Below are 16,175 nucleotides of genomic sequence, written 5' to 3'. Positions count from 1 at the left end.
CTGACATGCGAGTTTACTTCTCACTCACCACAATCTAGCTCTTTTGTACGGGGCACATTTTGTCGAGTTTGCCGTTTGGCTATTTTATATTGGCAAATAGCAGCCCTGTTCTGGGTAAGCTGCATAAATTATGCTATTTCGCTTAAAAGTAAGCTACATTTTTCATATAACTAGTGGATAGAACACTTTTATTTCTTCAGTGAGCAACCGCTAAGCATTCAACTTTTATGCTCATCATTGTCGCGGCTGCTTTATAAAACAGCCATCCAATGACTTCGCTTAATTCAACAGTAGATAGCCTGGAAATACCAATTGAGCCCATTTGGATAGCTTTGCATATTTATGAGCGTGGTTATGCTTCTATTTACCACTTAGTAACTCGTCGAATTCATGCTAAAAGGTTGTTTAAGTTGGTAACTGGTGCAAGATTTTGCAAAGTTCTCTTTACATTTTAAAAGTTTAAAAGCTTTGATTTGATTGCTTACATTTTGTTGCTGAGAAAATGTTTCAATTCAATATACTAAATCTTTGATTAATGGAAGTGTAATGATTATTTATGAAAAACAAGTTGCTTTCGATATTTTTAATATCAGAAATATCAGAAAAGATATTTATGTGCATTGAGATATTTATGTAGATATATACAAAATTTTACATATAGATATTGTTTCATTTCAATTAATTCACAACTTTTAATCAATACAATCTTTTATATTCACAATTTCTGATTGCAGAAGTAAATTGAACAAATTTTTATCAAATAAACTTAAAGCTATGATCCACATAACCAAAGATAAGTTTTATTACAAGCAGCATTGCAGTAGCCAAAAAGTATGTAACACTTTGGTAAGTTTTATGCCAATATTGCCGGCGTGCGGTGAAGCATACATTTATTGGTTTTGTAAATAGTGCAGTATTGCTAGCTGCAAAAGATTTTAAATTTGAAACACAGATACGTTTTTATACTCTTCCAACATGTTGCTACAGAGTATAATAGTTTTGTTAACTTAACGGTTGTTTGTCTCACCTAAAACTAATCGAGTTAGTTATAGGGTTATATAGGCATATATAAATGATCAGGATGAAGAGACGATTTATATCCCGGGTGACTGTCTTTCCGTCCGTCCGCCTGTGCAAGCTGTAACTCGAGTAAAAATTGAAATATCTTTATGGAACTTGGTACACATGTTTCTTGGTACCGTAAGACGGTTGGTTTTGCAAAAGGGCATCACGACCACTGCCACGCTCACAAAACGCCATTAATCAAAAACAAATAAATTGCCATAACTAAGCAACACAACAAGATACAAGACAGTTATTTGGTATACAGGATCGCATTAGGGAGGGGCATATGCAGTTTATCTGGGTGTGGCACCGCCTACTTTTAGGTGGAAACCCATATCGTGGGATCTGCTTAACCGATTTCAACCAAATTCGGTACATAACATTCCTTTCATATTTTTATGTTATAGTGAAATCGGATTACAACCACGCCTATTTCCCCTATAGCAACATTTTAAATTCCAACTTATTCTTCACTTTCCACTATGCAAATCAAGCAACAATGTTTGTGTCGGAGTAAAACTTTGTGACCAAAAATTGTTTAAATCGAACTACTGAATATGTGGACCCCAGTGCCTATAGGTGACTTTTTACCGAAAATATCGGTAAATATGTACGATATATAATTGAAATTCATATAATTATGAATGAAACTCTCGATAATCGTATGTTTTTGATTTTGTCAAAAATGGGTTGAGTCGGATCAATACTTCCTTTAATATACAATTTTGCCAACACCTTAAGTAATTTCCCTTGCAAGTTGCAAGAGTATAAAATGTTCGGTTACACTGGAACGTAGAACTTCCTTACTTGTTAATAATGGTTTAGAATCAAATACATTGCTTTAGATGAATGATATCTTATCTACAAATCTTTTAAGTATTGATATTTGAATTTTTTTTAATTACTTAGGGTTATGGTTTAATAATATACTGATATCCCATATTAAAAGTTCTAAAATGGAAAACATATTAATGTATGTAAAATCATATAGACATAGGTTTTATATACATTAATATTTTTTCATTTTAGAACAAACGGCCACATAGAGAAATGCCTATTCTATACGTTCTTTTTGAGAGTCACATAAAGCTATTGAATTGTTGCGAAAGTGGTTTGGACGTATACATATGTTTGAAACTTACTTTGAAGATCGAGAACTGAGATGCAAGACAGGCAATGCCAACATTAGGCCTTACGAAGTCCAGACAGTGTTAGCATATGGAGATCTTTTTCCAAGGATTTTTTAATCCTTTATATTTATGGTAATTACTAGATGATCTTTATTCTTTACTAATCTCGATTATATAGGTATAGTATTCCCTGCTATTTGGAGAGGGTCAATAGTATTGTTTAATCTCTTCTGAATGGAAAAGAGCAGTGATATCGTATGTATGGACATTTCTCATTTCATTGGAATTTGAGAGCGTTTATCACCAACCCGATTATGACGTTTGACTGGATGGATTATATTTGATGTTTCGCAAGTAGAAACACTGGAACAGCTAGTTTGAAATTTTGCGGATTTTTAAAGGAGCCATTTGTATTCGGCGTGTAAAAAATATTGATATTAATTTAAACGATAATCAGAATATCTGAACAAATATCGCAATTGTGGTCAACATGTTTGATTCAATAAATTCCCGTATACTATAGCAACATATATAGAGACCATGTCGTCAATAAATTTTGGGCTGAGCGCAATTTTGCCTGCGCTGCAACATAAATTTCAATGGCCAAAACAAGAGTAAGCAGAATCGTAACATGCGTTGCCCTCCGATTTCGCCGAATCAAGCCTTATTGCTGCAACGCTGTTTCCGTGGAATGCATTTAATGGTCACAGACGTTGCCAAAAGTACGTGCGCTGCAAGCGAATGTTGTGCTTTAGCAACGATTTCCAGCTACGAGCATGGTTAATATGTTAAAGTGAAAGGGTAGCCGGATAGTTGTGGAAAACTATTGAGGTAAAATACTTCGAATATCCAGCACTTTGTGGTCAAAAATCAATAATATTTGGTGTGTAGCGGGTGTGTTGCAAGTACTCTATACATGTAGTTAGCATTGTATGCAAAATGTGTGTAGAAAAGAATGAAGAGATTAGTTTTTATAATGGATACGGCTTGGAATATTTTTAATACCTGTATATATTGAATTTAGTAAAAATATTTTAAACAACTTTTAAACATTTTTTATTGGAACCGGACATACATATTTGGTTTAAAAATTTAGAAAATTGCGCAAGGTCACGCCCACCTAAGAATATATGATATAAAAGTTTTTTGAGCACTTGGTGTAATCTCAAGGAAACTTTGTAGAAAATTGTTGTTTCCACCCTATGCTGACTTAAAATTATATCAAAGTTAATTTAATGTCCTTTATAAGAATATTCTTACAAATTAGTAAAAGCATCTGTCATCAATCAGTTAGTGAGTTACTCCTACTACTAAAAGGTTTCTAACTGATTAATACTAGCAATGTAAAATTATGTATTCAGACTAATATTTAGGTCTTAAATATGTCGAAACTATGGCTCAACTATAGCGTGGCATCGTTCACATTTTTGTGACATTTTAGGATTAAAAATTAACAATCGATTCAAGCCATAAAATTTGATTTTTACGTCCGTTGCCTTTTATATTTCGTGATTTTGCAACCTTAATGTTGTAATCTGGCAACTCACAATTTTATCGTAATATTTGACATTTTTGATTTTATACATACTCAGAACATTTTGACATACCAGCGCTATTTGTGTTGTTTACAGTAACTTAAAATACTTATGTCGGTCAAAAAATGAAATTAAATCGCGAACATTGGCGCGCAATTATTTTTTTCAACTTTCAACAGTGCATCGATGAACTTAACTAATAAATTAGAAGTTTTGATTATCAAGCTCCATCAAGGACTAATGTTTAACGATGGTATGGTGAATTTAATTGAAGTCGCAGTTTACTCCAAGACGAATTTCGTGAAGATCGTACAAAATCGTGCTAACTGATATTGTAAGATCTTCATGTGACCTATTGTGAGATTGAGACAACTATAAGCATTAGTGGGAACATTTGACTGCAAAAAGAAAATTTGCTCATATATATTGAGAGAAAATTTAAAAAAATACGATAGCGGTGTTTCGAAACACGTCTATGACATCGTGACAGTTTATGAATCGTGGAAGCACTTTCATGCCAATGGTTTTCTGCTTTTTTGGAAAAACTGGATATATCGCAACAATACCACTAGAACAATGCAGAAAAGTAAATTTTGAGTAATAAACTTCTATTTATTTTTCAGTTGTCTTTCAAGAAATCTTTGCACCACGACAATGCGAGCTCTCACACAACGACTAAAACCATTGCATTTGTGAGCACTCAAAACATCGATTTGATGGGTATGTAAAAAAAACAAATACTAAGAAATCAAAGTTTTTCGACACCTGAAAAGGCGGTTGATGCGTTCAGAACGTATGTTTTGGAGATACCCCAATCAGAGTGACAAAATTGCTTCGCCAATTGGTTCAAACGCAAGCAAAAGTGTATAGATCTTTATGGATTTCTCTTATCCCGAAATATAAAAAGCAACCTTTGTAGCATAATAGTTAAGTCAGTTTAGAAATTGGCCCAATGGCATCACAAACTGCGACATTATTTTAGGGAATATAATTTTAAACACCATCAGTAGCTTTGATTTTGTAAACGATATCCGAAGTTTGAGCAAAATCATTAAATGAAAAGTTTTATGTTAATAGTGTCCTGCATCTAGCAGATATTTTTACAAAACTTTTCGAATATGGTCAATATCTTAAAATTCATAGGTAATCTTACACGTCTTTAGTCTACAAATAATTTCTGCTTTTGAAACTAACTTCAAATCATCATTTTTACGAGTCGGCAACATTTAAACTTTAAAATTAAAAACTTAAATAAATACGTAAGTGCCGTTATTTACCTGCTCCACCCACACGTTCGTCGTCATGATTTGATTTTTCAAATTCTGCAAGTATAAAAGCAAAATAAACATTTTTGTTAGTTTGTGAGATGTTGGGGTGAAATAAAGATAATTTAGATTATGGCATGTGCATTACATTAATGAAAGCAAATTACTTCCATTTAATTGAAAACTTATATGAAAAGTTCGGTCAATGCTTAGAAAAGTAGACATCGTAAATTTACTCCTTGATTTGTCACTCCATCAGCCACGATGTTTCAACAGTCACGAGGCTTCAAGATATATAATATTTTAGGGGGGTTATTATTAAATATATATAAACCAAGTGTGCTCAACTACACACTTTATTTTATTGTTACAAACATAGAGCATAAAGTTTCTTTATTTAAAAAAAAAAAAAAATTACAAAGTTATATTTGCTGTTGCTCCGCTCGTTGTACATAGGTACTCTCCCTAACAGACTTTAGTTAAGCAAATATGTACGAGAGAAATTGGAGATAATTGTTGAATTTGCGAAATATGATAAAAGTTTATTTCTTAAGATATTCGATAGCCAAAGTAAAGTGAAGGAATCAGCTAAAAGTGGAGTGTAGCTAAAAGATACACAAAGATTGTGAAACAGTAGTCCAAAAAAGAAAATAATAATAAACTCATAAGAAAAATGAGGAAAAGAAGAAACAAAGACAGGAAAAAAAATGCGAATTACAGCGTATTGAAAATATGTAGTGAACACTTCAATGTTCCTGAAATATGGCAACTACAAGCAGTTGTGTAGCAATTCACTTACATACAAACATACATACTTACGTAGACGTTTTGAAGATAGTTTGGCGTTAAAGCATACTTTTGAGAACTTTTGTAACTTTCCAATGAGACTAAAGCTCTGAGTGAGAACTGCAACTGCATGCTTTTGTGTGTGTGTAAGTCTTATGCGTGTACTTCCATATTGACTTCAGCATTTTCGTTAGAATTTTCACAATTTTTTTATATATTTATCTAATTCTGGTATGTTCGCTTCAATATAACTACAATTGCGTCAAGTCAAATTGGCTTGGGAAGTTGGGGACTTCTTCACCTTTTAGAAGTGCATTCTTTTATTTAAGTTAAGGCAAGATTTGGTACATATTTTATTTACTTTTATTTTTATTTTGTTTCTTGGCTGTATGACAAGTAGCGCCGTCTTGTTGGAATGAAACGTCGTCCGCATCAACCTCCTCCTAATCAGGCACAAATAAATCATTAACTGTGACTTTATTACGTTCGTCATTGACTCATTCGGGTCTTCTGCGATACTCTGCTCCACAGCAACAATAGCGTCTTCCGTGCACTTTGTACGGCATCTCTGAGGATTCGCATTATCCACTAGAGTCAACGTGATGCGAAATATATCCATGTTACCATTGCAGACCCTGCTGGTCGACAGAAAATTGGGTGATGCGTCGCACAAACCGAACCATTATTTTGCTAACAAATTTGCAAGATTCACAAACTTTGTTGCAGAGTAAGGCTATTTATTATGAAATGACAAACCAAACTATGTATAAACTGAATAACAGATGTCAAAAAGACAAACTAGGAAAAAATGATTGCCTCATTGAAAATCACACGTCTACCTATGCCAACACCCATGGCATTTCCATCGAAAAAAGTCGTTTGCAAGCTGTTGTTTTAAGTATTTGTAAGCTTTATTATGGAATTACACCTTATCATAAAGAGTGGTGAAACAATAACATTAAGCTATTTAAGTTTACGTTTATAAGCCTTTGTTATATTTAAGCAACTTGTATCCTGTATACATATTTAAATCAAAAACAAAGTTTAAACTTCAAAATGACCAGAGTTTCGCTTGTTTGGTATGCTGTTTTAGGTTTTATTAAAAAAAAATTAGAAATTGACTTTTAATGAATTATACAAATACATTTTCGTGCTATGCAAAAAAAAAAACAGTATTGGGATTCAGAAATATTTCTTAACAGGGTAGTATACCTTCGCGCCCTAATTTCGGACCGATTTTTAATGATGGATTCCAAAAAGACTACACATGATATTTTCAGACACTTTTCTTTCATGAAAAAACAAGGATATAGGAAAGAAAAGACACATTTTTTTTCAAAACTCTGCCCTTGACGCATCCTTGAATGCAAAACTGCCAGAGGGACGTAGTCGACTTAGTGATTGAATTCAGCTTCAGACTTATAAAACTCAAGAAAGTTTTTACATTTAATATTTATACTCCAGTTATGACCAGAAACGAGCTTTTTTTTTTTGCATATTACCAAAGATAGTCTGACAAAATGACAGCGATTTAAAAAATAACACTTTTAGATTTTGTTTTCAAACTAAAAAAAACTGTAAAAAATGTAAAAAAAAAATCTTCAAAAAGGCTTGAGTCGAAGCATTCTTTCACTAAATCAACAACAATTTACAGATATCGAATATCTTTTGTAGTAATTTGTCAGAGAAACACTACGGACTAAGCGACATGTATAGTCAGCCGGACCGCGTTTAGTTGATAGTTTCGATAAAATACTTTATTGGGCATGTTTCTAGCTTTCTCTTTATTAGAATTATGTGAAAAAGTCGAAAATTTGAGATTGTGAATAAATCATAACTTTCAACCACACTATTGGGTCTATAAATATAATCCCGCGGTTTGCAAGAGATGGTGGAAAATTAATTATTATTCCATTGTCCAATACTCCGAGCATGTGTTGGAAAGCTACTGACCGTGTGCGTCGTTCTTCAGTATATATCATTTACATACATATATGAAGCGCAAAAAGAATTTAATTTTTTTTTCCACTGAAATATGTCCAATTTTTTGCCTTTGAAAGTATTTTTACGGGGAGCTTTTTATTAAAGGTGGTTTGCACAATTTAAAAACGGTAATCTCAGCTTTGAAGACGAAGAACGTCCGGGCCGGTCATTTAAGTTTGAAGATGAGGAAACGGATACATTAGTCGATGAAGGTTATTTCCAAATACAGGAAATGTTCGCAGGACCTCACTAAGGCAAGCATTTCAAAACGTTTAAAAGTAATCGAATATAAGCCAAGGGATGTTACATGTCAGAAATGCTGCTTGAACGCTACTAAAAAAAGTCAAAACAGCGCCAAAGTCGAATACCAATATTGTTCAGGTAATGCTCTGTATTTGGTGATATCAGAAGGACATGCTGTATTATGAGCTTCTAAAGCCGGCTGAAACTATTAATGGGGAACCCTAACGACAACAACACATAAAATTAAAGAGAGTGATTGCCAAAAAAACGTCCAAAATTTGCGACTAGACACCAGGCTATAATATTATCGATCAAACATAATTTGGAACACAGCGGCTGGGAAATTTTGCCTCACCCGATTTATTGCCTATACCTTGCCTTTACTGACTACCATGTGTTCCGGTCGATGCAGAATGCCCTCACTGGAATATGGTTCACATCAGTACAAGGTATCAAAAATTGGCTTGATTCATTCTTGAGCGTTGTTTTTTTTGGGATGGAATCCACAAATTGCCAGAAAGAAGAAGCAATGTAAGAGCTTCAAATGGGCGTATTGTATTTAGTCATACCACAGTTATATTATAAACCTGATATAAAAATCTATTATACAAATATATTTTCGATCTAGCCTGTACATCAAAAGTGAATGTGCATAGTAAATACGCAGTATAATCTTTGGTTTAAAACTACTCGAATACTTGCATATTTGTAAACTAATATACCTTTCTTAGAGAACTGAAGCCTGAGAGCCTTTTTGCTAATTACCTTAAGCTTTTAAGGTGGATCTAAGAAAATAACATTTGCATAGTTAAAGCCTCAATTAGATTGAGCTTAGCTCTTAAGAATCGACAAAGTGGGGTTAAACCATCACAAATCCGCTACGATGCTTGATTTCATTTCAAGCTACAAGCATGGTGGTTTGCACTTAAGAATCTGTAAGCCTGTTCGTTACAAGCGGGTTTCATTTCGAGGTTGCGTTCAAACCGAATTTCTGAAGATTATAATATGAAAAATTTTGTAACTTTACTTTTTCATTATGAGAATTCATGAAAGATTAACTGAGATACTAAGAATTAATTCTAAGTAGAGCACTTTTACATCTTTTCCGGTTTTGGATATTCGTTAAATTTTCATTAGAGCATACGCTAAAATAAAGTATTACCCCTTTCAATTCAATTCATAAGTAAATATGTCATTATCCTTTTCCTTGCAATCAATCAATTAATATAATGAGGTTGAAGAATTAGCGCATAGCATTATTGATAAGCGCATTACAGACAAGACAAATTATGCGATTATTAGAAAACGGTGCGCTTAAATCGCATAAAAATACCAACGAGAGTATTTCGCAGAAGCAATAAGCCGCCGATAGATGCCAGAGTTTTCCCAATTGAATTAATTGGTTTGGAGTTAAATGCGGTGAGCAGAGTTGCTGAGATGATGGAGCGACAAAAAAATTCAATTATCAGCAAAACTGATAATTATATGCCGCAGCGGTTGCAGCAGTTAAAACGGTACGCAAATCACGAGGTATATATGTGTGCGCTCACACATACAAAACTACATTGGTAATGAGGTGAAGGCAGTGGGCGTACGACTGATGCGACAGTAAATTAAATTTATCGTTTGTTCGGTTTAGTCTTGCTTCAATGGCTGCTAATGATGCCACTGACGCTAGGCATAACTATGCATTTGGGGTTAATGAAAAAAGGCAAAGAAAAAACGTGGAGCTTCGTGCTGGTGTGAGTGGTGTATAGTCTGCGCCGTGAAATATGCCACATTATGCACTCAAGGGAGCTGCGATAAAGTGGTAGTCATTAATAGATAGAAAGTATGTGGCAAGTGGCAGCGTTAAAGCATAATGAGTTCAATGAAAAAAAAAAATTAGTAAATAAGCAAACGAAGACTCCTTTTTAACAGTTTACTTGGCATTTAAGTAAAAGCAAATGCATTTCGTTGCCCGGTCTGCGTAAAGCACCGTGCCGTGTGGGTAACTTCTAATTAAAACGCGCATTTCAAAAGGGGTTTGTTAAAGGAAAGAAAAATAACACAAAGTACAAGCTGCCAGCATAGTAATTAACGACTCAGCTTGCCAGACTGGTTTTCACGATTTTTTGTCTATTTTTGTATTTAAATGGTCGTTAATGTTTACTTTCATCCCTCTTTCCTTATATAATTATTTTATTTAATCAATATACGCTTTCTTTCATTACTATACGCATAAATTCAATGCAATTAAAACTTTGATGTGCCCTTTATCACTTTTACTGGCATGCCTACTGGTGCTCTATAATAATAATCTGACTGTAGTCAGCCACATGATACAAACATTTACTTCTCATAAGTGTTAACCATTAGGTTTAATTATTAAAATACAGAATAAATGTAAATGGTTCTTTACTTTGATTTTTGTCGGTCAGTTTGCATGGTAGCTATATGCTATAGTGATCCGATCTGAACAATATGATCGATGATTCTGGATTTGCCTTTGACGATAATCTTTGCAGAATTTTGGGAAGCTATCTCGTCAAATAAATAAGCGCTTTATTTAAGAATTATATTGTGATCGATCAGTTAGTATGGCATCTCCAAAGCTGAGCGTAATCTCTTCGCTTTTGTACAGACGGATATACAGATGGCCTTGGTAAAATTGACTTTTGGTTTTTTTGGATTTCCGACGTTGTCTTCTGGGTATTACAAACTATGTTTTTACACCCTGTTTAGGGTATAAAAAGTCAAACATGAAAAAATAAAAATTGCTTTATACCCTTTTTTACTCAAAATCACAATTTGTAATTGGAGCTCGCAGTAAAAGATTTGTTTATAAACCACGTTATCTGCGTATAACTATCTAACACGTCTTTTTTGTACACCCCGAAATTTTGTAATCGAACCATATTTTTCAATTGTTTTGAAGACAAAAAATTTTTCGCAAAAAGTCTAAAAATAACCAATACTGTCAACTAACTAATACTTGAAAATATGTTGTGAGTAATCATTTAGAATTACAGCAAGTGAAGCTGATTACTATAACAAAATTAGGGAAATATATTTTCACCACATAGAAATTGCTTTAGAATCATAGTAAAATAAATTTGTCATCAAAATATTTAATTTTTCATATTTCATAATTTTATCAGGGCGATTTGATCGTGTAAAAAATATTTACTTAGGATAATGTAAAAGCCTTATAAGCAATAATCATGTTGCACAGATTATAATAATTTTGTTAACCTATTGGTTATTTGTCTCAACTAAAACTAATGTATATCATATACATATAATTGATCAGGATGACGAAACAAGTTGCAATCCGGTTGACTGCCTGTCTGTGCGTTTGTCCGTGCAAGCGATGAGTAAAAATTATGATATCTTGATGAAACATGGTACACATATTCCTCGGCATACAAGGGATATTGATATTGCAGATGGTCGTAATTGGATCCCTGCCACTCCCACAAAACACTATTAAACAAAAACTTATAAAATGCCATTACTGAGCACTTAACTAATATACATAAGTGTAGTTTAGTACAGGAGATTGCAGTAATGAGGGACACCTGCTGTCCAAATTTTTTTTCTTTTATTATTTAAATTGGGCAATGGGCGTGACACCGCCCATTAAAAAATCATATATCTCTGGAACTACTTGACAAATTTCACACAAATTTGGTATGTGAGGTAACCCAATCATTTCTATTGTGAACTGTGAAACTTCTTTCTATATAACAATTTTTTTAAATTCCATCTATTTCTTGAACTTTACAGTATACAAATTAAACATCAATGGAGTTATCAGAATAAAACTTAAAGCCTTCAAGTTATTTCATTTTACGCCCAAAAATTCTTTAAATCAGGCTATAACATTTCAAGAAGCCACACACCAAATATAATATGATGACACCAGTGCATATAGCTGAGTTTTTACCGAAAATGTCGGTCAATGTCTGAGTTTTAGTATTGAAATTCGTGCAGAATATTTTTGTGATGACAGCATGCCCCTGTACCAAAAATGGGTAAAATCTGGTAAATACTTCCATTAGCCCCTAATATAAATATTTTCGAACTTTCCGTAGACTGTGGTATAAAGATATTTATCGATCCATATGTAAGAAATCTTAAAGAAATTAAGAAAATTTTTTTTCAATAATAGCGTATCTTCTTGCATGTGATTGTAAATAATTTATGAAATACTTCCTACTTAAACCTACCTGATTTAAAATATATACAAAAATCCCGTATACTTAGCCATTACTTACTTGTTTACACCAGCTGAATGCTCAAATTTCTATTATAGTAAAGATAATATCCTTTTCATATAGTCTAAGGCTTTCTTGTTAGCTACAAACATATCATCGCACTAAATTTGAGCTGAAATCGGTTAATCAACTGCTCGTTTTAACATAATTGACGAATTTTTTCCAGCTTTGTCAGAGTGTTCTAAGGAGTTGAGTATTTCTTTAACACGTATTCTGATTAAAAAAGTTGGAAGGTTGAGGTCACCTTAATAAAAGATCACCCAGATATATATGAATATACATTAATATAATACGTTTATTCTAATTTATTGTTAGTTTTTAAAAAACATTTCACTTGAGAGATCTTTATTTAGGCTATTTAATAAAAACAGTAAAGATATTAAGCTGAAAAAGTTGGGCAACAATTTTCCGGATTTTGGCAATGCTTTGGTTAGATGCTAAATGCATTGCAAAATTATTAATCTTATTGCGTAAAAAAGCAAATATTCAATTTGCCACAATTTGGCTTCTTGCTACTTTTTTCTGCATCTGAAATGGAAATATCGTCTTCTGCGATTCCACTATGAAGTGAAGTTCATTACAGGGTAAAAGTAGCATCCTGGGCAACATCTATAATAACTGTACCAAATTTTTTTCTAGCCCACAATAAACAAAATATATTACATACCTATATAGATATTTTTTAAAATTCTTCTTAAAAATGTACAATCAGTTAATTATTGAAACTATTTACATTATTTCGCAACTATAAAATTATTCACTGCAAGCGTTTAATATATCTCACGAGCATGTCAAAGTGGCTAAGAAATCGAATATTATCGAATATTTTGCTTTAAGCTTGCCGACTATTGGAAAAGTGATTGAATTACATTGAATCACGTATACACGCAGCAAAGTCTGCACAATTTTCAGTCACAATATTTATATATATATATGCGTATATTTGTTTCATATGTCCTTTAGAGGCATGAATGTGCATGTGCAATATTAATGAAGGCAATTTATATTATAATATAATTTCTTTCATTTATGCATTTTTGCTCGCCGCACGTTCAGCCAGCAAACATTTGTGGGACTACAGAAAAAATTCAAGAATATCTCAATGAAGTGTATATAGACGCTATCAGCGGCAGCTTCATTTAAACTTTTTGTAGTTGTGAAATATTCATTGTTGTGTTGTTGTTTATCACACACACAAGGGCAAACGGGCTAACCGTAGGCAAGAAGGCAGAACATACGCGTACATTCATTGACTTTCTTTAGTGTAAATTTATTAGTGAACGATATATATGCATATATAAGTTTATAAGTATATATAAATAAATAAATATAAAAGTATGTATGAATATATATTTATAAATATATAAACATATTTTTTAATTTTGCAATTGCATTTCACTTTTAAATTTTTTGTATAAATAAATTAGCAGCTTGGCAAGCCCAAGCGTAAGGTATAATAAAATCTGCGTGAAATCTAGTTGAGCCGAAATTGTTTAAAGGCTACGTATACGCCAGGTGGCACATCTACATACTACAAGCATTTACGTACAAAAAATCACTTGGGGGTTGGTTAGCATCTTAGCATATTTGAGTGGGCATTAAATTGCATACTTCTAAGTCAGCACAACGCCACATTTGCATCATAAAAAGTAGCAAATACGATTTAGCAGAATACATAATCTATTAAATTCAATTACAATTTAAGCTACCTGACATCAAAAGCTAAAGTAACAGAATGCTCTTCATATGCAAACACATAGGGAAATATAACTAAAACTAAGTAGAGCTGCATGAGTTCAAACTGCTTGTTGGAGTAGTCCGTAAATAGTACGTGAGCAGTATTATGAAACCAGCTAAAATAAAAAAAGTCCGAAAATTATATAATACTTTATTAAAATGCCACCTCCAAACCACTACATAGCTAGCATCTACATTATGGCAACGATAATTAGTTCAGTATCTTAAGTATTACAGTATATTACCCAAACACATTCAAACTAGTCCTTAACTAGTCGCTCTTCTACTCTACAACACGTTGTACTGCCGTCTTTGCATACACGGTCATAGGAAAATACAAAAACTCATTCAAATATTAAATCTATATGCAAATAGCCAGTCGTTTGTTCAAGCTAGCTGCCTCTATTTGGCATAAAAACGTATGAATCTGCATAAAAGCTTGCCAGCTTTCATAAATAACGTTTCACTTGCATATAATCGAACGTTTTATATGCTCTCAACTACAGATTCACTTTAGCACTTATACATACCGGCAGCATATGGAGTTTTTCAGTTACTGTGGTTGAGTTTCTTGCTATCGAGTGCCACTTCTCTTAACTCTTTTACTGTAAAATTGTTGTTATTGCTTCTATAATCATAAGATAGGATCTTAAGATCACTAATTCAACTAAAATTTTTTTTTTATTTAATATTCGAAATATTTTTTTTTTTTTTGATTTTTTATCATCTTTCTTCTATGAACCATTTACTAAACAATAGTACTTGTTGAAAGCATAATTTGTTAGTTTAATTTAACTAAATTACTACTTTAATTAAATTTAATTAAGTTAAATTAAAATATTGTTTTATTAAATTTAATGTATTTTAGTTTTTCTAAACTAAGTATGAATTTAATTGCATTAATTTCATCATATAGTCGGTTAGTATACAGAAAACAATAACGATCCTCCATGCATGTTTTTATAGTCTTTACACGTGGACTCGCTTTGTTTAAGCATCTAGGAAGTATATTAAAAAAAAAACTGGAATTTTCGTTTAAAAAAAATATATATTAATTCATTTTTTTACATTTATGTTGTCGCCTTCAAAATAGTGTCCCCATGCGATATAATGCACTTATGCCAGCGTTTCTTCCAATAGTCGAAACACTTCTCAAATTTCAATTTCAAGATAGCCTTAAGCTCCTTCAGCGATTTTCTTCAATCTTAAACACGACTGACTTTTAGTTTCTTTTTAATTTTGGAAATAGGAAAAGCTCACACGGAGCCGTGTTTGGTGAATATGGAGGCTGGGGTATTATTACAGTATTGTTTTTGGCCAGTAGTGTTTTCGAGCATACAACGAAGTATGAGCTTTTAGCATCCGAAAATTAAAATGCTCATAAAAATACTTTTAACCTAAGCAGCTGCTATCGACAAAGTAAGCAATGAAAACTGCTAAAAATTTTATCGACTCCAGGGACATATAAGTATACTCGTATTAATATAATTTAAAAAAATTTGACAATTAGACTGTCAAAGCCCGCGAAATTTTAAATTTTAAAGTTCCTGTTATTTTCTGAACACACCTCGTAGATGTACAGTAGGATGGAGCGAAAAAAAAAAATTTATTTTATTTTTTACAACCTTCACTTCGATAAACGGTTATCTCCTTTCTTTTAATGGAACATGTCAGATTTGTTTAACTCGAGCCGAGCATTGGCTTTAAAACTGTTAAAATATGTGACTAAGAAGTTATCCACCAACTTTATTCCATTTAAACATAAGATATACAATTTTTGAATTACCTGCAATGTAAAATATTAAATTTTGAAAAAAATACATACATCATCAAATTACAACTCTCATGCTACATATTAAACATATCTCATGAAATATTTTTAAAATTTTTCAACAACAAAATTATTGCAAAATACGTGATGCAGCAAGGTGTACAACTTCAAACGAAAAAAATAGCGAAACAAAAAAGAAGCCAACCAAAAGAACAAGCGCAAAAAACCTCTTTTTGATGTTAAGGAACTCCATGAGTGACGTTTATGCTGCCAGCGTTGTTTTCAGTGAATGCGCCTTTGTACATTTCCATACCAATTTTTTCACTCGGCAACGCAAAGTGGTTTCGCATTCAGTTGTATACGCAAACATGCTGCCAGCTGCTGCTTGCATGCACAGCTTA

At 32.7% G+C, this 16,175-nt stretch overlaps 1 protein-coding gene across 1 annotated transcript in view; it reads right to left on the bottom strand.

Annotated features, from left to right (window-relative positions):
- Window positions 1-16,175, bottom strand: part of nAChRalpha1 (nicotinic acetylcholine receptor alpha1) — a 67,876-nt gene that overhangs the window by 47,272 nt on the left and 4,429 nt on the right. Inside the window, exon 2 of the mRNA XM_014238185.3 lies at window positions 5,008-5,052. Coding sequence (XP_014093660.2) covers window positions 5,008-5,052 — 45 coding nt within the window. The remainder of the gene's footprint in view (window positions 1-5,007; window positions 5,053-16,175) is intronic.

Source organism: Bactrocera oleae, chromosome 2 (genome assembly GCF_042242935.1).
Source record: "Bactrocera oleae isolate idBacOlea1 chromosome 2, idBacOlea1, whole genome shotgun sequence".
Taxonomy (NCBI): Eukaryota; Metazoa; Arthropoda; class Insecta; order Diptera; family Tephritidae; genus Bactrocera; species Bactrocera oleae.
Note: the sequence above shows the minus strand (reverse complement) of the source record. Positions and strands in the feature narration are given on the sequence as shown.